Source organism: Xiphophorus maculatus, chromosome 15 (genome assembly GCF_002775205.1).
Source record: "Xiphophorus maculatus strain JP 163 A chromosome 15, X_maculatus-5.0-male, whole genome shotgun sequence".
NCBI classification, from domain to species: domain Eukaryota; kingdom Metazoa; phylum Chordata; class Actinopteri; order Cyprinodontiformes; family Poeciliidae; genus Xiphophorus; species Xiphophorus maculatus.
The window spans coordinates 12,963,192-12,983,485 of NC_036457.1; the positions used below are offsets into that span (position 1 = coordinate 12,963,192).

At 37.1% G+C, this 20,294-nt stretch overlaps 4 protein-coding genes and 3 non-coding genes across 12 annotated transcripts in view; 6 read left to right on the top strand and 1 right to left on the bottom strand.

Moving 5' to 3' along the window:
* The first annotated feature begins 939 nt into the window (after window positions 1–939).
* On the top strand, window positions 940–11,932 carry LOC102221819 (deleted in malignant brain tumors 1 protein-like). Of its 2 annotated transcripts, none has more exons than XM_023348033.1 (17): window positions 940–1,014; window positions 1,958–2,020; window positions 2,318–2,344; window positions 2,464–2,775; window positions 4,327–4,620; window positions 4,740–5,054; window positions 5,147–5,437; window positions 5,944–6,258; window positions 6,366–6,665; window positions 6,769–7,077; window positions 7,275–7,589; window positions 8,059–8,367; window positions 8,450–8,743; window positions 8,872–9,207; window positions 9,301–9,408; window positions 10,297–10,378; window positions 11,161–11,932. In XM_023348033.1, the coding sequence occupies exons 2-17, from the start codon at window positions 1,984–1,986 to the stop codon at window positions 11,309–11,311; spliced, it is 3,795 nt and encodes a 1,264-aa protein (XP_023203801.1). In that variant the 5' UTR covers window positions 940–1,014; window positions 1,958–1,983; the 3' UTR covers window positions 11,312–11,932. The 2 variants fall into 2 exon arrangements, with proteins under 2 accessions (XP_023203801.1, XP_023203800.1); XM_023348032.1 differs by lacking the exon at window positions 940–1,014 and adding an exon at window positions 1,685–1,795.
* A 1,219-nt stretch (window positions 11,933–13,151) lies between these two features.
* Window positions 13,152–14,597, top strand: LOC111611397 (SH3 domain-binding glutamic acid-rich-like protein 3). The gene is made up of 3 exons (XM_023348037.1): window positions 13,152–13,374; window positions 13,582–13,749; window positions 14,312–14,597. Exons 1-3 carry the CDS (start codon window positions 13,174–13,176, stop codon window positions 14,372–14,374), a joined length of 432 nt encoding a protein of 143 aa, XP_023203805.1. The 5' UTR covers window positions 13,152–13,173; the 3' UTR covers window positions 14,375–14,597.
* A 715-nt stretch (window positions 14,598–15,312) lies between these two features.
* Window positions 15,313–18,515, top strand: rps12 (ribosomal protein S12). Its single transcript, XM_005800230.2, has 6 exons — window positions 15,313–15,373; window positions 15,498–15,544; window positions 16,424–16,540; window positions 17,558–17,660; window positions 17,938–18,039; window positions 18,428–18,515. Exons 2-6 carry the CDS (start codon window positions 15,531–15,533, stop codon window positions 18,488–18,490), a joined length of 399 nt encoding a protein of 132 aa, XP_005800287.1. The 5' UTR covers window positions 15,313–15,373; window positions 15,498–15,530; the 3' UTR covers window positions 18,491–18,515.
* LOC111611467 lies at window positions 16,267–16,340 on the top strand. Its single transcript, XR_002754064.1, has one exon. It is a non-coding gene; the product is annotated as a small nucleolar RNA SNORD101 (small nucleolar RNA).
* Window positions 16,981–17,063, top strand: LOC111611470. The gene has a single exon (XR_002754067.1). It is a non-coding gene; the product is annotated as a small nucleolar RNA SNORD100 (small nucleolar RNA).
* On the top strand, window positions 17,738–17,820 carry LOC111611471. The gene has a single exon (XR_002754068.1). It is a non-coding gene; the product is annotated as a small nucleolar RNA SNORD100 (small nucleolar RNA).
* A 253-nt stretch (window positions 18,516–18,768) lies between the features above and the next one.
* eya4 (EYA transcriptional coactivator and phosphatase 4) overlaps window positions 18,769–20,294 on the bottom strand; it is a 49,676-nt gene continuing 48,150 nt past the window's right edge. For all 5 annotated transcript variants that reach the window (XR_002754040.1, XM_005800232.2, XM_023348035.1 and 2 more), the window contains one exon: window positions 18,769–19,391. Coding sequence is in view for 4 of the 5 variants with exons in the window: in XM_005800232.2 (XP_005800289.2) it covers window positions 19,311–19,391 (81 nt within the window). In the remaining variant the exon portion in view is untranslated. The remainder of the gene's footprint in view (window positions 19,392–20,294) is intronic.

Here is a 20,294-nt window from a genome sequence, read left to right on the forward strand (position 1 = left end):
GCCCCATTTAAAATTTTCATTTTGAAGAGAAATCATTACCTATCACTTGCTCATTTTTACATCATGTCCTCCTCGTACATTGCTGCCAAATAAACTGTGTATTTGTCAAACTAATTTACTATTATTTGCATGGTAGCTAAATTAGTCTATTATTCACAAGTAAATCAGTAATTAGACATGAAGAATCAAGTGCATGTTGTGAAATGCCTATAAGAGTGTACACTATGAAAACAGTAATAAGGAGAAGTTGTGCAGATTCTTAGCAAAGGAAATTGTAACGTGCAAAAATACCCAAAGTCAGTTGACCGAAAATGCTGAATAGACAAATACACTTTTGCAATACATTTGAGAACAGTTTGCCCCCTTCCTTCAACGTCCACACACCCTGGTCCCCAGATCTTGCTTGCCTCAAATTTTAACTAGATGTTCAATCTGATTTTAAACATGTTTTGGTCATTAAAACTGTATTAGTCTGTTTGCCAAACATAGGACATGACCAGTCTCAGAACATAGAACTTTCTTGCACAGTACAACACATATTTGTCAGTAGGTGAGGATGCTATTTATCAGTGTTATATGCCACACTTTTAGGACTTTTGCTGGTTAAATCACAAATATTTTTCATTCTATTGTCACTTTCTTGTCACCTTGCAGTCATGCATCAATTTGTGTTGGTCTACTAAAAATTACAACTGTAAAGTAGTGTTTTGTATTATCGAACATGCTCCGGAAGGTACAGCTTTGTTACACTTAGCAGTGCTGTTTTGCTTTGCTGAACATTTTTGGAAGAAAAAATTTGGTTCTTTCAAGGAAATGAATAAATGCGCTGATCACAGAGAAGCAGAGTTTCATAATAGGAAATGTTTTGCATCCAGGCTCGAAGTGATATAAATGATGGTGGGCAGGAGCTAGTTCCTGAATTTCAAGTGCTTGTGAAAGAGAGGTGTTGCTAGAGGCCAAGTTTTCATTATTTTTCTGTTCTTGTTTTGTTCTTGGCTGCATCAAGCCTGCAAGGTAAGAGAAAATGTCTTTTTTGAAAACAGCCACATAATTTATTTAAAAAAACAAACAAAAAAACTTTAAAAGTTTTACTTTTCAACATTGAAGATCAAAATCACCCATATGTTTGCTAAGGAGTAATCCAAATTTGTACCTGTTTATGTGAAAGTCTAAATCATTGAAATGTTCAGCACACTTTTTCCTCAGTGGAGATTAGTATGTGTGCATAATTTACAAACTGGATTCTCACACAGAATTACACCAAACTTTGCATTGTTAACAAAGTTATTGCAAAATCTGTAGAAATCAAAAAAGTGTTAAATAGTTGGGACATATAAAAATGATAAGACAGGAATAACTTAAGCCTACATGATCAGAGGTCAAGTTCACTTGACATTTGTTCTCAAACACGCTTCCTTTTGATGTTGGATGTTTTCTTCTGAATCTCTTGACACATTATTTCATCCTTTCTAAAAGAAAGATAAATAAAAAAGCTAATATATTACACATCTGCTTTCTAAAAGTAATACATATTAAAAGGTATTCTGTTCATGTCGAATGTTAGATCTTTTTTTATGTATGGTGTAAAAACAAACACCATACAAAACATGATCCCCTGTCATGTTCCATCTTTAATGATTGATCAAAATGTCAACATGTTAGAGTTTGCACTGCAAGTCCACACAGTCCATTTTATTCATAGGGATCCGCATGGCGCGCACATCCTACGACATAAACACATTTTCTGTTTGTTTATTAATTTCTAAATAGTGGGAGATAATATCTGGACGTTCAGGTAAGAAGCAAAAATGTTTTATCCTTTTGAGAAACGAGAAGTAGTGATACAATATCCAAACGGCTCTTATTTCACTCCAAAATTTGTCACACATAACCATCATTGTAGAGGGAACAATAGCTTCCTCTTTTTCACTTTTTAAATTTTCTGTACCTTTTGCAGAATTTGGCCTTCTCGGAGGACCTAATATGGAAAGTCAGCATTTTTGTTTCCTTTTAATTGCAGGTGAGATTTTGTTTTTCTAGACACATACTTTCTGTTCATCTTTGGTGAAATGGTTTCCCTTACAACTACATCAACAAAGCATTGCTTGCTCCCAAGTGAAATTTTGACAGATTTCACTTGGGAGCAAGACATAAGATACTAAGTTTATTTTAAAACAGATACTATTTAAATCTTGCATCTCTCTAATGTTGGAAAAAGAATGATTTTTCCAAATTGCCACACTTTTTTATTGATGGTTGTTGCAGATCTTCATAACATCACACATAAGTATTTAAACTATATGTCATTGCCCTTCAGGTCTGCTGAGCTTACCTCTACTTATAGGTCAGTAAATTCCAAGCACGTGGCTGGATATCTATGTCCATCTTATTAAAAAAGCCTCTTGGCTGTCTTTGTCCATTGTTTTCTGTTTTTTTTTTTAATTGGTTACATTTCATTTCCAGAATGTGATAAAATTAGGCTTGTCGGGCCTTCACGTTGCGCTGGCAGAGTGGAGATCTACCATGATGACGTCTGGGGAACCGTGTGTGATGATCACTGGAGCATTGCTAATGCTGAGGTGGTGTGCCGAGAGTTAAATTGTGGCATTGTTATGGAGGCCAAGAAAAGTGCGTTCTTTGGCGAAGGCACACATGAGATCTGGTTGGATGATGTGCAGTGTAATGGGAAAGAGACCTCCATTACCAAGTGCCAGCACAAGCCTTTTGGGATTAATAATTGTGGGCATAGTGAAGATGCTGGAGTTGTATGCTCTGGTAAGTTCAATACTACTCTCTATACTTGAGTTGCGTCATACATTTAATGAGAAAGAGCTTCTGTATTTTAATTAAAGGTGTAAAGTTATAGAACAAGTTACATGAAGATTTAAAACAAAGCAATAGCTTAACACAATTCAAAAGAAAGTACAAGGAGGTAATTTTCAATAGATACACATATGGGTGACAGAAAGCAATAAGGTGTGTATTGCAGATAACAACTTGGTGTAAGGGTTTAGAAAGACAAACCAGCATAAAAAGGGAAAATGTATGGGTAAATATTAATAACTGTTATTTCTGACTGCCATTTTGATTTTGATTTTGATTTTTTTAATGACAGTAGGACTCTAAAGTTTCAAGTGTTTAGGGGGTAGGAGTTTATAAGTTCTCACTTCTTCCTACCCCATTTTGAGCATGTTATGTTAACTGAAACAAAAAATCTGTATTTCCTCTTCTTTTTTATGCACTTCTTGTTACTGTGCACTATTTTATTTTTATATTTGTATCATGTTCGAATAAATTTCATTTCATTTCAGAATCCATACTTATTATCTGGGAAAATAAATGTGTTAAAATAAATACGTTTGTATTTGCAAACGTATTTATAATTGCAAATGTACTTTCAGTATTTAAGTTCACTTTGAACTTAAATGAGTTCAAAGTGAACAAGGTCAAGATCAAACCAGTGGAACTATGCTTATCAGTATCAGATAGATACACTATCTGGGTAAAGATATGTTGTTGAGGTTTGTTGAAGCATGGACCTGATCTTCTACCTCATATTACAAATCTATACTTTTAAATACTTAGAAACTTACTGAATTTAAATCAAATGAGCAGGGAAAATCATCCATGGTCCCAAGAGCCCACATTGCTGCTGTGTGGCAAGTTTTGCATAGTTTCATCATCGAGACTTTTCTTAATCCAATCTCAACAGTGGCGTTTCTTTCTCCACCAAATTTACCAGGGGAATCAGAGTGGCACAAGATTTGTTTCATGGGGTATAGAACAAAACAATGAAACAAAAAATATATCACTATTATCAGTATTTAATGTTTTTTATATACATATTAGGGAGTACTATGCATATTCTGTGAGCTGTGATGACTGTGCAATGCATTTTAATGACTTGAGATAAAAGTGCTAATCTTAAAAAATATTAATTTAATTGTACATTATTTTTTCTGAAAATAATATACACCCTTCTTTCACTTATTTGGTTCTGATCCTTGTTGAGGCTCTTATAAAACATGACAGATTAGGATCTCTCACTAAACAAAAATAACAATAAGTGACCTATTTCAGATATTTATTGGAGTAAATTGACACACCTGGCAGTAAACCAAAACTACATTTGCAGAGTGCTTCATCTTGCACTGCAAAATGGAAAATGGGTAAAAATGAACAACATCTACTTCAAAGCATTTTATGATTAAATTGTTATTGGTTTTTGTTTGATTTTATTGTCATTGATTTGAGTGGTGGATGAAATTCTTTGCCCCCCTTCAAGCTTTCCTATTATGTTATACTGATCACTGTCTGTTGTTTTAGAACGTATTCGGATTCTCAACGGAACCAGTCGTTGCAATGGCAGAGTGGAGCTCTTCCAAGGTGGCCAGTGGAAGCGAGTGTGCAGCAGTGACTGGGGTAAGGAAGAAGCAGACGTGGTGTGCCGGGAGATCAGCTGTGGCTCGCCTGTTGTTCAGGCTGCAACACAATACTTTGGAGAGGGTCAGGGGCTGCATGGTGTCAAAGCTAACTGTGTTGGGAACGAGACCTCCATCTCCAGCTGTGTGATGCAAGACTTCAGAGAAACCTGCATTGATGCTACCATTTCCTGCATGAGTAAGTCAAACTTATAACTGACATTATACACTAATTTACTTCAACTTTAACGCTAAACATTGTATTTTTCTCACTTGCTTGGATGGACATATCTCGATTTTTTTTCTAAAACTTCACAGACAGCAAGCCAATCCGGCTAATAAATGGGACTAGTCGATGTTCTGGTCGCGTAGAAGTGTACTATGAGGGACAATGGGGAACCGTTTGTGATGACAAATGGGGCATGCAGGAAGCAGCTGTAACATGCCGAGAGATGAACTGTGGGAATGCTCTCGCTGTCAAGTACAAGGCCTTCTATGGAAAAGGACAGGACCAGGTCTGGTTGGATGATATTGACTGTACCGGTGACGAGAAGTCCCTGTCTGACTGCCCACATAGAGGTTTTGGAGAGCATGACTGTGACCACCATGAAGATGCTGGTGTTGTTTGCTCAGGTAACATATGCTTTAATGTTTTTGCCACTGATATATGCACAAGTAATTTTAGATAAACCTGACATAAATCTCTTTAACTTCTTACTTACCAGAGAATGTGAGACTGATTAATGGAACTGACAGCTGCTCTGGCAGAGTAGAGGTCTTCTACAATGGTCGATGGGGAAAGATCTGCAGTAACAGTTGGGGTGGGACAGAGGCTACAGTACTCTGTAAAGAACTCAGTTGTGGAAGTCCAAAGAAAAACCAAGACGTCTTCACTTTTGGTGACAGCCCACTGGCAGGGCTAATAAGTAGATGCTCTGGTAACGTGAGCTCCATCAGTCAGTGTGTGGTGGACGAACATATCGGGAAATGTGAAGGTGTTTCTATTGCATGTGCAGGTAAGACAGACTATTCGTAAAAACAAGATGTGACTCTCCATATTTTTTATAAGAAAAAACTAAACATTTAAGTTTAAGTGTTGAACCAGTTCATAAAAAGGCTCTTTTGTGGTTGAATTTTTTGATCCATTACAAGCCATCTTCATGTTACTGTGCCACATTGCATTTGCTAACTAACTTAGATCTTAATTATACATTAGCATAGTTGTGAACATGGTACACAGTAGACTAAGGTAAATATAGTTCTCACTTATTTATGCAACATGACTATTTTGTACCTTTTGCATCTTATTGTTTTGTGAAGCCAATAGACAATAATAATAATGTATTTGCTTTGATAGATAAATTGGTGTGCCCATTATTTTGGTTCAATGCAGATTCTAAAGTTTTGTAGCAATCAGGCCTTTGAAAAGAGTACTTATGAGATGTAATAAGTGCTACCCTAAGTTGTTCTCTGATCTAGCAACTAATAACTCTTTTGTACTTCAAATATGACTTTTCTTCAGGTAATCCTCCAATTAGGCTTGTTAATGGCACTGACCGATGCTCAGGTAGAGTGGAGGTTCTGCATGATGGCCAGTGGGGAACAGTGTGCGATGACGAGTGGGACATCAGAGATGCTCAGGTGGTGTGCAGGGCCTTGGACTGTGGATCTGCTCAGACAGCCAAAACTGCAGCCTACTTTGGTCAAGGCCAGGGAGACATCTGGCTAGATGACATGAACTGCATCGGCAATGAATCATCTCTTTTGCATTGCTATCGACCTCCTTTTGGAGAAAACAACTGTGGCCATGGGGAAGATGCTGGGGTGATTTGTTCAGGTATCTATGTTACCGTCTTTTATCCTATGTTTCAGAGGTGTGATTATCAAAATTTTATGTGGTCAGATCAGTCTTTTATCACCTAGAAAACTCTTCTTGTTTTTTAGCTAACCTTAGGCTGATAAATGGCACTGACACCTGCTCTGGCAGGGTTGAAATCTACAATGGGGGCCACTGGTCATCAGTATACAATGTCAACTTTGGTATGAATGAAGCTGCAGTGGTGTGCAGAGATATGAATTGTGGAGATGCTGTCAAGGCCACCGGATCATTTGGGCAAAGTGTAGACCTCAGAGGCTTAAAGATGAGTTGTAGTGGTACAGAGCGCTCCGTCACTCAATGCACGCTGAGAGAGTACACCAGAAACAGAAGTGATCGTATTCAAGAGGCATCAGTCCAATGTTCTGGTACGTGTTGTGTCAAATATTAACAAACTATCTCAATAAAATGTTAATTCACATGAAATGTGTCATTTTCTGCTCACCGCTGTATGTCACCTGCAATTTCCAGGAAATGTGAAGTTATCTGATGGGCCCCATCGTTGTGCTGGAAGAGTGGAGTTTTTTGATAAAGGCCAGTGGGGGACTGTGTGTGGGGAATCCTGGGACATTAATGATGCAACGGTTGTGTGCAGACAGCTGAACTGCGAGAGGGCTCATAAGATTACCAAAATGACAGAGTATGGTCTTGGGGTGGGACAGACCTGGATTGAACAAATTGAATGCAGTGGAAGGGAGTCTACTCTTTCCCAGTGCCCACAAAGACCATATAGAGACAGAACATGCAACACAACTGCTAAAGCTGGTGTGATTTGCACAGGTGAGTAATAATAAAAGCGAAGAAAACATCCATGGTTTTAGTTTGTTTCCTTGGTTTCTTTCTTTTCTCAATATGACATTGTGGTTGAAGATTCTCCTGTAAATACACCTTGAGGTTCTTGTCTCCTGCATGTAGTGCACATTAAAAATACCAGATTGTTGACTAGATATTGTGCGCTGTATGACTTGTCTTCACAGGGAGCTTAGAGGTCCGGTTGGCTAAAGGCAAGGACGAGTGCTCTGGAAGGGTTGAGGTCCGTCATGCTGAAACATGGCAAACGGTTTGTGATGCAGGCTGGACGGAAAGTAAAGCCGAGGTGGTATGCCAGTTGCTAGAGTGTGGCCATACTTTGAACGCTCCTGGTGGTGCTTCCTTTGGTCAAGGCAATGGAACTGTAGTGGAGGCGAGTGATTCATGTTTCGGCAACATGACTTCTCTTCAAAAATGCTCAGTAAATGGCTTTCGTAGATCAACATGTGGACATGAACATGATGCTGGGGCTGTGTGTGCAGGTAAGTTTTTTATAGATAGCATCATGTTTTACGATATTTTTCATCCAAAAATACCAAACAGAAGACCATTCGCTGGTTATTTGCCCTTGAATATATAAGAGGACAACCCTGTCATTTTGAGCTGTAGGAAGGCCAGAACAGCTTAAACAGGTGTTTGTTTTTTTGCATATGTCTCATAATTGTCTTGTGAATTGTCCTTAAATTTTTTTGACATCTAGATGACTTCCATTTTTTTAACTAGCACATGGAATGAAGACTGTGATAAAAGAGGCTCTGAGTTTGATTTGAATCTATATTAAAACCACGGCAAACACAATAAAACCTGAGTTTAGATTTTTAATCATTACATTTACATAAAGGTAGAGTTTAATGGGTTTTATTTATTTATTTGACCATGGTTTGTTTGTAAAGGTGTGTCTCTTTGGATGTCTATTTGGTTTGTACAGAATGTTTTTCTGTTTTCATGCAGCCCAGCTGCGGTTGGTTGGTGGCTCAGGCCAGTGCTCTGGCAGAGTGGAGATCTTCTACAAAGGCCAATGGGGTACTGTGTGCGATGATGACTGGCAAATGAGCAATGCTGATGTGGTGTGCAGACAGATTGGTTGTGGTCATGCGGTCTCGGCCCCCACCAGTGCACATTTTGGTAGAGGCTCCGGTCCAATATGGTTGGACAATGTGGAGTGCACAGGCCAAGAGGTTGCACTTGCACACTGTCAACACCGTGGTTTTGGAGAAAATAACTGTGGGCATGGTGAAGATGCTGGTGTCATCTGTTTAGGTAAGGAACCAGGTTCATTTTGAATCTAGAATTTATTTTTCTTCCATAATTGAACTTTTGTGGTTCTTCAACTGCATTTCAGGTGATCTACAAAAGCCCCAGATTTCTTTGAGTCCTTCTGCAGAGGTAATCTGGGGTGATAAAGTGGAAATCACATGCACCGTGGCAACAGAACACTTGGGTGGGACATTTGTGCTAAAAAACACTCAAGGGTCATTTTCTAAGGAAAAATTCTCAGACCATGAGGCGGCAACCTTTGTCTTCCCTCAAGCAGATTTCAACCTAAATGGGTCATACTTCTGTGAATATCATAAGAAACTGGCAGATCAAATTATTTATTATCCTCAAGGAAATACAGCCGATATCTCTGTTAATGGTAAAAAAGTTTCTTCATTGTTTTTTTTTTTAACGTATAGTATAGTTTTTATAAAACATACTATTAATTCATATTTATGTACAGACATTATCATGAAGTCTAAAAGAAAATGTGTCTTTATCTTGCAGTAAAGTTAGGGATACCCAGCATCTCTCTAACATCTGCTCATCAGATGGTGATCTACAGTCCTGTTAAACTATCCATCACCAAAGGAAGTGAATTCTCCATAACTTGCGCGATTCATTCCAGGTTTCCTGGTGGCATCTTCTACCTGAGCAATTATAACAAAAATATCTCCGAGGCCAAACCAGCATTCGGACACAACATTTTCTACATGGCGTACTTTGAATTCCCAGAAATAGATTTTAAAGACCAAGGAGACTATGCTTGTGTCTACGCTGTTAACATCTCATCAATTCCCTTCTGTTCCTCTCCCTCCAAGACACTCCAACTCACTGTACTCGGTAACGTTTGATATAAAGAAATAATTGCTTTACTTCCATCATATTTTTGCTTTTAGTTCTTTTTTCTTCCAACACATGTCTTTATCTTTACAGCAACCACCTCTGCATCAGTCGCTGCAGTTGTTGTGGGTGTGTTATTGATACTTCTTGTCTTGTTGGTCATTGGTTTCTTTGTTTGGAGAAAGAAATGGCGAGGCGCTGGTAAGATTCCTATTTTATTGTTAATGTTTATTGAATACTAAATTGTGCAGTGGTCCATTGGGCCTTTATCACTCATTTATGTTTGAAAACTTTCAGAGTTTGTCATTTGGATGTTGCTGTGTATTACTCTTATCGGCAGAGTGTAATAGATACTTTTTATTGTAGCACACTGCATATACTGTAACACACTGCTAACACCAAATGAAAAGATACTGAACATGCATTGTTGTTTTCACTGTCTAAGGTTAAGTCAAACCAAGCCTCAAATTACCAAAATTATAACTTTAAAATACATCCACAGGTGTGTGTCCAATTAACTGAATTGTTCAAGTTAACCTATCAGATGTTATTGAATGTAAACATCTGATTTTGAAATTAACATTAAATCTTCAATAAATTATTTCTGTCATTGTAATGTCTTTTAGCAAATATATAAATTTTGGCAATTCTAAATAACCTAAAACAAGAAAGGTTTGTTTGATTTAAGTTCAGATAGTGAGATAAAAACGTGTATGTGTATGTATGTAAACTTCTGGCTTTGCACATATTTGTTGGCACCCATGTTAAACAGGTGCAAAAAGCTCTAAAGTAAACAGTTTTTTTGCAAAGTTGTTGCAAAGTCTCAGAGTGAAAACTTCTAAAAAGCATCTAAACTGAAATTACATTAGATTTATTTTCTAGAGTGAAAAAATCCAACGTTAAATATATTTTTTATCAAAATCACCTGTGCTACAGCCCTAGGTTCCAGTGAAAATCATGCAGAATTTTTTTTTTTTTTGAAGGAATTCAAGTGTATCATAGTTTAAAGTAAAAACTGAGTAATCCATGACTTTATGTGAAAACGAGAACTGCTTTTCAGTTGACCATGATGTTATGCTTTCTTTTTAGTTATCATGGTTCAGTTTAACAACAGGTTAGAACCCAAAAAGCAAGAGCTGGACGACAGAGGCAACGGGGCACTCGATGAAAGGTAAGGATAATCTGCAGCTGTCTCACAAACTTCTCCACAACTTCGTCTTTTATGTGCTCCTTACCCTAAAGCTGTGTTCCTTAATATTCTCTTGCTGTAAACCCATGATGCGTTTTGTCAAACAACTGAGTATATAGGGAGATAAATAGCATTTAGGTAGATGCTATTTATTTTTTGAAATAAAAAAGTGTTTAGATGGCAATTGGTTGCGCTAAATTTTATTTAGGGCAGGTGTTTGCAAATGTTTTCTAACTATAACAACAATACATAACCATTTTCAGTTTCTTGTGTTTTGGCAAAAAATTACAGAAAAAACAGAAAAGAACTTACACCTCTTTGATATCGCTGGAAGAGAGCAGCTCTCTAACACCACTGACTTCTTTAGTGTCATCATAAGATGCAGAAGATAACGAACTAAGAGGATTCTGTGCCTGTGCAGTTACAGGGGTAGGTTCTGGCCATTTGTGAATGACCAGCAGCAGGGTGGATTGCATGACAGCCATGGTCACATCGATTGGCGCCATCCGCTGCTCTATTGTAGTGCACTTTCTGTTGGGTGGAAGATATAAAGTATTTTAAAGTCAAATGGCTCAAGTCCATATGAGTAATTTGTATAAAAGTTAAGTTCCAAGTCCTTTGTGGTTTTATCAGGTTGGTATGACCTGAGTCTAAGCCTCTGTTAGCTGTTACAAAATGTTGCTGTCACTGATTTGAGGTCAAAGAGTCTGGAAACTATGTTGTGGTGACATAATTCCATTCTTGTCTGTCCTTCTCATTTTTAGGGAACGTACCAACCAGTTGTATGATAGAGGACAACACGACAGCATGAAAAGAATGAACAACAATCTTGAGTTTGAGAGCACTGAGGAAAAAGTCCCAGAAGATTTGGTAGGAAGAGTCTGTTATGAGAGTGAACCACTGGTTGATCCTTAATGGACCCTTAATGGATCAACCAGCAATACCATCCAACACAGGCCTACTACTTATTTTCAAAGCAACACAACATCAAGCTGAAAGGCAGTGTTTAATGTTTAATTTCTTTATACATTGTTGAAAACACCAACGCTGATGCCTTAATGTTCTGAGACCTCAGAGCACACTTATTTGTTAGAACACCAACCTATCGGGAACAAACATCAGACCTTTTGATGGTGTATAGAAGCTCCTTACAAGTTCCAAGATAAATAGGGAACTTTGTTGTGTTTGTACATTTATTTTTTGAAAAGTAATTTTTAGCTTTTATTTTACAATTGAATAATGTAAGCCTTATCATTTGCTCTAATGATAAGTGCAAACAATGAACAACTGCTCATTCTTTGCACATATAAAATATAGTTCTAATCTCTCATACAATATAATTCATTTAGTCAGAAACAATTATTTTCATTCATGTTCCTGGGGTGACTTTTAAAGATAAGGTAAATCATAAAGCTATTTTGGTGCAAGGATGAATTGAAGGTCTTAATCACTTTGAATAAAGAAGTTTTTGGTGTTTCTCAGTAATTTGCTTTTTGTAAAGTGTGACTGATTAATAAAGTTTTGCTTTGAAAAGAGTGTTGACTTTGATCATACATTTCTTCAAAATCAATGAACAGGTACTCAGAATATCCTGGTGAAAAATTAATATACTAAGTATGTTAAATTTTAACATACTTGAGCATACTTTAAGTCATACTAATCATGAGTATACTTTAAGTTCACTTAGGATTAGTTAACATAAAGTGTGACATTTTGGAACAACTAATTTTGTGCTTAGTGTACTTTAATAGCATTTAAATTGTATTAAATACTATTAAAGCACAATTTCAAGTGTACTAAGTGTACTTCAATATACTTTTTTTGGACAACTTAAGTTAAACTTAGTATACTTTAAGTATATTGCTTTTTATGTAATATAAACGTGCTTGATTAATATATTTTGAGTGTACTATTTTTGTGACTGAATTACATTTAAAATATATTTAGAATGTATTTTAAGTATATTGGCATTACATATTTTATATATTAGTAGTGTGATTACAATAATCTACAATTACACTTTTGGTTTATTATAATTACTAACGAAGTACACTTTTTAGTTACTTAATGTCTTTTATTATTCTGCTTTGCCACTTTGTACATTACATGCTTCATACACACTACGGTACTGTAAACACATCAGACTACCAGAACACAGAAGGATCAATTACTACACATTTTACAGGTGAAACTAATTACATTGTGCTTTCAATATATTGCCATTTTGGTAACACTTTATTTGATGGGGTGTGCATAAGACTAACATGACACTGTCATAAACATAACACCTGTCATCCAACTTTTAAAGCAACTTCTCATTAAAAGTGTCATTATTTACTGAATGACACTTCATAGCACCTGTTAGTATGTTCCTAATAGGTGTTATGTCATGTTTGACATAAGGGCTAAGAGCTTCAAGCAAACTCACATCTCAGTTAATAATGTTTGAAGAATGCTTTGAGTCTCCACAATCAACAAGCTAATGCTAACTTACTTCCACTCTGTTTGGATATGACTTTTTGATAGTTAAAGACTTTTTTAAACTGGAAATATTCAAATCAATAGTGTGCTTAACAGTGTTTGAGTAAGGTGCTAATAATAGAAAGTAAAAAAAAATGCTTGTGTGTAACTTTTAAATTCCAGGCTTTAATGTAGTTTTACTGCTGTTCGGGGCTTTTAAAGGTGTGCTTCTGTGTGGGAGTGTGCATTCTTGAGTGATTTTGCTAATGACAGGGACAGGCCTTGACAGGAATATGGTCAGACAAGTGGGTGTGTCCATGCAGGAAGGTAAACTCTGTCCAAACCTGTTCACCTTGCCTGCTGCTTCAGCAAGCCCACATACTTTCAGACAGCATACTGCAACATTCTCAGGGTGGTTTCTCTCAGAAAACCTCAGTTTTTGTCCATATTGGTGTTTTACTTTTGGAATAGCAGACATGTTGACGGTGTACATGGCCAGTGTGAGCGGTTCTTTGGAGGTACAGTATCCAGTCTTTGTTTTCCTTCTTTGCAGCAGAAAATACAATGAGGCATGGTGTACATTGTATTTTCCATGTGTAGACAATTTGTGTGCACAATTCAGAAGAACATGTGGTCAGTGAGGCGTATCTTTGGTAGAACTCAGACTCAACCACTGCACGGACACACTTGGCCTCTACTGACTGATGAAAAGCTTTTCTTTCCAGGTGAAGAAAAATCAAGAACGAATCTTCTCTGTCCTCACTTCTAAGAAAATTGCCTTCAAACAGGTGGATATTACTCAGAACACTGAGGACAAGAATTTAATGAGGAAGAAGGCAAACAATCCAACTGCACTTCCTCCACAGATATTCAACGGAGATGTATACTGTGGAGTAAGTTTTCATTAATCCTGTAACAGTGATAAGAGTTAGAAAGAATGAGGTGAATAAAAAATAAATAAAATTTAAATGTGAAGGGTTGCCACATGCACCACACCTAAAAAATCCTTGCAGGACAGTAGGGTGTGGACACAGAGACTAAATAAATATTTGCTGTATGAATCACCCATGTTGTGGCTTCACAGACACTACTGTAATTATAAAAGAAAAATAGCTTACAAAGAAGAACCTATTCTCATTTTTATTCACAGTTTTGGTAGAGTAGACTAGTCACATGAAAGTCTAACATTTCTATTTATCCAAATATAGTTACCGAACTCTGAAAGTAATGAAGAATGTTTGTGTGAAGTCATGTAATAAATTGCTTTAATAAATATGAAACATTGTATACAAGCTACTAGGAGATATTAGGAGAGTATATTAGTACGTCACATTCTTCTTCCTGTGCTGTAAACAATTAAATAACTTACAACCACCTGTCTTTATATTTTTTCTCTTGATTCCTCCATCTCAAACTAAAATTTTAATCAGCTAATTTTCTTTCTGTTTTCCCCAGGACATTAATGCATTCAATGAAGCGATTGAGAATGAAGAACTTGAGAAGTTCCTCAAGCTATAAAGGGAATGCTGAGCAGCAATGTGGGAGTTTCAGGAACATACTAATGGAATTCGCTGCACAAACTATTATGAAAGAATATCTTTTTGCTCATCTATCTTTCATAGAGTATGCTTTATTGCTTCAAGATGCCAAGAAGGGTTGCCTTTTGAGAAAAACATGGGATTTTGGGTAGCAGCACATTTTGGAAGGTTGTAAAAGTGAAATAAAGTGTTTCAAAACTGTTTGATTTATGTTATTCTCATTTATTTTTGTAGTTCTTTCTTACTTCAATCAGCTATTTACAATCTTTTGAACAACAGAACTACAAAATGTGAGGGGAATGTTCTAGTATGTTTAGTACATAGTTTTTAAAACTTATTTAGAACATGCCAATAAGTTTAAAGGAAACTTGTTTTTTATTGAATATATTAAAAATGTAATTGTTAAATATAAACAATGTTTTTTAACTACATTTTTTATTTAGTACCTTTAACCTATTGAAATGAGAAAGGCATAAATTTCGGAGATTTTATAGCGACATTTCTCCAAAGGTCAGATAAAATGTTTTCACAGTTGAATAGAATGTTTTCTAAAATTTGCAAATAATTATTGAAAAACGACGAGAAAAAAAAAGCTCTTAGCAGAAAGCAAAAAATATTCCATGCGTTTGTATATTGCTCCAGAACGAGCCTACCGATCAAACCCATTCAAAAACGGGAAGCGACTCACATCTGGTATATCAGCCATAAGGATGCCGTTTAGTGCAGGATATATACACACATATCTAATAAATGTCAAAATCTTGCTTTTAAACAACATATAGAGTGACGAGAGAGGAGAAATGGATTCTGATTAATGATCAGTTTGGAAGTACACAGAAAGTCGGTCAATATTGATAAGCAGAGCCAAATGATGCGGATCACAAAAGGATTCGGAATTCCCATCACCTCCCTGCCGGTATTAAACCAATGTCGCAGCTTTATGACGTCCTCTTTACCCGCTACCTGAGAGGAGGATTGGGTGCGTTTCCCTCACTGCTGACACAATCTGCACGATTAATCAAGCATCTTAAGTTTTAATGTAATCAGACCTTGCTGTTTATGATGGACAATAACTCTACTTTTATGTCTCCAATATATTGCAGAACTTTAAGTTCGCCATCCATCGCAAATCTACAATGGCCGAGGAAGGGTGAGCATGACGCTTCTTTCAGCTACAGCTACATTAGCAGTGCGTTTAGAAATGGAGAATATAAGTAGCTGGACTTACAAGAGCCGACTATTAAACAATAAGGAGATATATAGCTAAAGCTTTGAGAAGCTCCGTGTAGTCTCACAGGTTTAAAGCTTCTAACGACGCTTGGCACAAGCTAGGAGGCTCTCTAAGCTGAGATGTACGTTCAGAATGAAACACAAGTCTGATGGGATCTGTATGAAAAAATTTACTTAAATGCGGTTGCAAAGTTTACAGAGAGAAGTATTTAATATTAGGGTGGCTTTAAATTAACCCTCTATGAACATATGAAGTTGCAATCCATAAACAATAAGGGGACATATAGGATGGATATCCATAAACAATAAGGGGGCATATAGGATAGATAATGTGATTTATAATCGTTATGCTACTTACTGGAAGTGTAAACGGTGCACCTAGGATTTGATTAATAGACTCAGTATTTGCAAAAAAAGAAACTAATCATTTTCTGAGATTTGACTGACCTGTCTACAATCTGTGCAGTCTAAATGAAAATTAATCCACTTTTAATTTCTTGTCACTTTTGTAATTGGCGTTGATTATTTTTGCTTTTTATCTTCTGATAGCTGTAAGCTAACTGCCAATAGAAAAACAAAATGTGTTCGAGTGCCAGCGTTTAAGGTCCAGCAGGTCTGGAGACTTAAGCTTTTCTGAGCTCTGCTTAAATGATGATTCAGTTCTTTGTCGGATACCCCTTCACTCTACAATGAGTGAGATTTTCCATCTGATGTGCCAGATGCTCAGTAACACAGGCTAATTTCTCCAACGTGAAGTTGAAGTTGTCCCCTTTTAAAAATGCTTTCTTCTTCTCGATAGCACTGCTGCCGGAGGTGTGATGGATGTCAACACCGCTCTCCCTGAAGTGCTGAAGACCGCACTTATCCACGACGGCCTTGCACGTGGAATCCGTGAGGCTGCCAAGGCTCTGGACAAGTAAGTGGAAACACCTTAGGAAATGCCTTTATTGTCATTTCATAGGATTCTTTGCTGAACCACTCTGTTTAAAATAACTTAAAATAATTTCTTTTGGAGAAGCTTCTAGTTGATCAAGGTTTATTAAAACATTAAGGAAGAAAATGTGCCTAAAGGAGACAACTTGGTAGAGCATCTTTAAGGCAAAGCATTGCAAAGCACAAAAACAAAAAATCGGTAATTATCAGCATACTTTAAAAAAAAAAAATCCTAAAAGCTTAAGCCATGTCAGAAAAACAATGCTTGGATAAAATATGCAAGTCTATTGTTATAATTTGGCTTTTTCAGGGCTGACAGTGAAGGTCAGATATCCAAGGAAAAGTTTTATTTGCTGAAGTGTGGCATGTACTTCAAATGTGTGGTGGTGTTTACAGATGGTAGAGTTTAAGGAATTGTGCTGCTGTATCAGTGATGATAACTTGGCTCCCTCTACTGAACTTTGTGAGGAGATCGCCTCTGTTACCCAAATTCTGTCTGAGATGCAGTCCAGCACACCGCTTGTAGTTAAAATTCATCCTGCCAAGATTTGCTCGCACGTCAGTGTTTATGTTGCAGAAAATAGTGGGACCTGTATCAGTTAGTCAAGCCTGTTTCAGGCTGTTTTGCTCCCGTTACATTTTCTTTGACATTCCTTCATGTCCCCACCCTGCTTTGGCAAAGAACTAAATTTAATCTGCCACTTGACTTAATGTAATGTTTTGATTGTTGTTTCTATGTTGCATGACTTTGTGTTTGTTATGATGTAGAGCACTTTCAAATGCCTTGTTGCTGAAATGTTTATACAAATGAAATTTGATTGATTAATCTAGAATTTTCTGACAAATAAGATTTCTGCTCTTTAGTGCTGCAGTGATTGGCTGCTCTTGTGCTTTTCCTAATGTAGAAAGTGTTGTCACAAAGTGTCATATGTGCCACTTTTGTTTTTATGCCTTGCTTATTTATTTAGAACATCTAGTAAATTTCTTCTGTTTTTGGCAGACGTCAGGCCCATCTCTGCGTCCTGGCTGCCAACTGTGACGAGCCCATGTACGTCAAGCTGGTGGAGGCTCTGTGTGCCGAACATCAGATCAACCTGATCAAGGTAAGCGATTGGTTTATCAAGGCAGATGTTGGATTCTTGGACTTCTTCAGCATTCAAGGTTTTGTGAAAGGTACTTCTGTGTCAGTGATGACAACTTGGCTCCCTCTACTGAACCCTGTGAGGAGATTGCCTTTGTTACCCAATTTTGATCTGAGATGCAGTCCAGTACACATGGCTTTTATTTCATCATTACTTAGACTTCTTTGTACAGTATGGAAACCAACAAGCTGATGTTTATTTCCTTCATGTGACTATATTGCCATTTCTTATTTCGTAGGTTGACGACAACAAGAAGCTCGGTGAGTGGGTCGGACTTTGCAAGATCGACCGCGAAGGAAAACCCCGCAAGGTGGTGGGCTGCAGCTGCGTTGTCGTCAAGGTAAAGGCTTGATTTCTTTGTTGATGAAAAATGAGTTATTTGCTTAAACTTGTGCGTAAGTATTGTTACGAGCGTAAGGGGAAGGCAAAGATCTAGTGTACTGTAAAGCGCAGAAGGCATTAGACCAGGTCTGCCAGTCAAGTCCAGGTGCTGTGCATTATGCTACGCAGCTGTCCAATTACTGGCGAGATAATAGCCATAGTACGAGCCCCATCATCTTGCTGTGATATCTGGGGTCCCTTTAAATGGCGACATGCACTGTAAAATGCAGCAGTATTGTGCCAGAACTTGTGACAAAGGACTTTCACGTCTCATGTATGCCTGCAGCTGTTAAAGCTTAATTTACCATGGAAATGCAACACCAACTTAGTTCTTGTTTTCTGTGCAGGATTATGGCAAAGAGTCTCAAGCCAAGGATGTGATTGAAGAATACTTCAAATCCAAGAAATGAGATATTAATAAAATGTGGAAATGAATTTGCCTCTGGTGTTTTACTTTCAACTCTTCTTGGCACACTTAGAGGCTGGTTGCTGTATGTTAAGCATCTACTACATAGAGCTGCACTGGATCCATGTCAGGATTAAATGCTCTGATCAATAATTCAAAGATTGTACTTTGAAATGCTTATTACGTTATTAAAGGGCTTGTGTTTGTCACTTGAACACTTGTGTTGCTAAGGAAAGGAGTCGTTCGGAAACACAAATTGAAAAAAGAAGCCAGACCCAAAGATCAAATCCTTACAATTTAATTTCTGACAAAACCCAAAACATCCACTGTCCTTGAAATTTATTGGAAATAATTTACATAAGTTTTTACCACAGATTGCAATTTTAGAGCAAATTAACCGCCAGGAAGAAAACCTTAGAAAAACATGTCCCCTGTTATACATTATGGACTCTACAGATTCCTTCAGATTAATAATTTGCAGGGGAAGGTACATTTCAGGTGAGACGTCTTCCTTTTGCCCTCTGTGCTGAAAAAAGAATCTTGAACAGAAAGATCCCAGAAAGTCTTCATCCTTGGGTTCCCAGTTAAGCTGCATGAACAAAACTTCTCACTTTTTACATATAGATATAGATCCAGAGCAGGAGGGCGGAACAGGGCTTCTTTGTCACCTTCAACTTAAGACTGTTTAGAGTTCATCAATCCAGACGTTCAAAAAGACAGGAGAAAGAGAGATCAAACCATTGCAGTCTAACGTGTTCTTAAATAGTTGTACAAAAGGCTGCTTGTTTCCATCAACATTGCATGAGTCCATTTCGCTGTGGTAGTTACAGGTATTCGAACTCCAGTGCTTGGTGTAACGCCAGCAGGTCAGAGTGACTGGATATCCTCCAGAAAGGCATGTTGTGCTGTGAAGCAGACACACAAGGTTAAAACCAGAAGCTGTTTCCATGGCTGCTTACCACCACCTCAACTCATGCAAGCTACGCTACTGTAGCTTGGAACGGCTTACTATGCAATGGCACCACAAACAAAACCCATGCAGTACTAACATTAGTGGGAAATGTGCTTGTCACCTTCTGCTCGGGGAGTTACTTGAAAGTAGTTTTGGCGGATATCGGGGAGCCAATGTGTTGGAATTCACCAGAAATATTAACTTGAATGTATAACTTAAGTCAAAATAATTTTTATATTTTTCTGTGTTGCAGTCTATAAAATGTACACTTTTATGGCTTGTCAAATAAACCTTTAAAATATGCCAATGAATCAAGTCCACAGCCACACTTGCTGCTTTTGATGGTTAAGGCAAAAATAAATTTTGTTCTGCTTTAGAAAGGAAATACAATTCTGAAATTATGCTTTTAACGGTGCATATACATTTCATTAATTTGAAATTAAATATTTAATAAGATATTGAAATAAATGCGTCATTGAAATTATACATTTATCGGATACATTTTCCATTTTACTTAAATTGACACACATTGTTTAATAACTTGAGTATTGAATCATCAGTGTATGGCCTATAAGATGGTTGATGACTTCACCTAATAAACAGAAATCATGCTAGGTTCTGTTCTCAATATAAAATCCAGCACATAACACAATCCCAGATGTATTTTTTTTTAAAGCCTAAGTACTACATTAAAGTTCTATGCTCATTAGATGCTTAGCTTTCAGCAACTGAGTGGAAACTAAATCTTCACTGCACACGACTTCATGTTGAAAACAGAACCATTGAATTTCCAAGAGACTGGAAACTGTCTCTGGAGCGTCTTTTAATTTTAACTTACAAAAAAAGTGACAAGAAA

Coding starts and splice junctions, on each gene's coding strand:
- LOC102221819 (XM_023348033.1), top strand. CDS start 1,984: ATGGAAAGTCAGCATTTTTGTTTCCTTTTAATTGCAG. Junction 5,055..5,146: donor TGCTGGTGTTGTTTGCTCAG/GTAACATATGCT, acceptor CTTACTTACCAG/AGAATGTGAGACTGATTAAT. Junction 7,590..8,058: donor TGCTGGGGCTGTGTGTGCAG/GTAAGTTTTTTA, acceptor GTTTTCATGCAG/CCCAGCTGCGGTTGGTTGGT.
- LOC111611397 (XM_023348037.1), top strand. CDS start 13,174: ATGCAGGAAGGTAAACTCTGTCCAAACCTGTTCACCTTGCCTGCTGCT. Junction 13,375..13,581: donor GTGTGAGCGGTTCTTTGGAG/GTACAGTATCCA, acceptor TTTTCTTTCCAG/GTGAAGAAAAATCAAGAACG. Junction 13,750..14,311: donor ACGGAGATGTATACTGTGGA/GTAAGTTTTCAT, acceptor TGTTTTCCCCAG/GACATTAATGCATTCAATGA.
- rps12 (XM_005800230.2), top strand. Junction 16,541..17,557: donor GCTGCCAAGGCTCTGGACAA/GTAAGTGGAAAC, acceptor TGTTTTTGGCAG/ACGTCAGGCCCATCTCTGCG. Junction 18,040..18,427: donor GCAGCTGCGTTGTCGTCAAG/GTAAAGGCTTGA, acceptor TTTTCTGTGCAG/GATTATGGCAAAGAGTCTCA.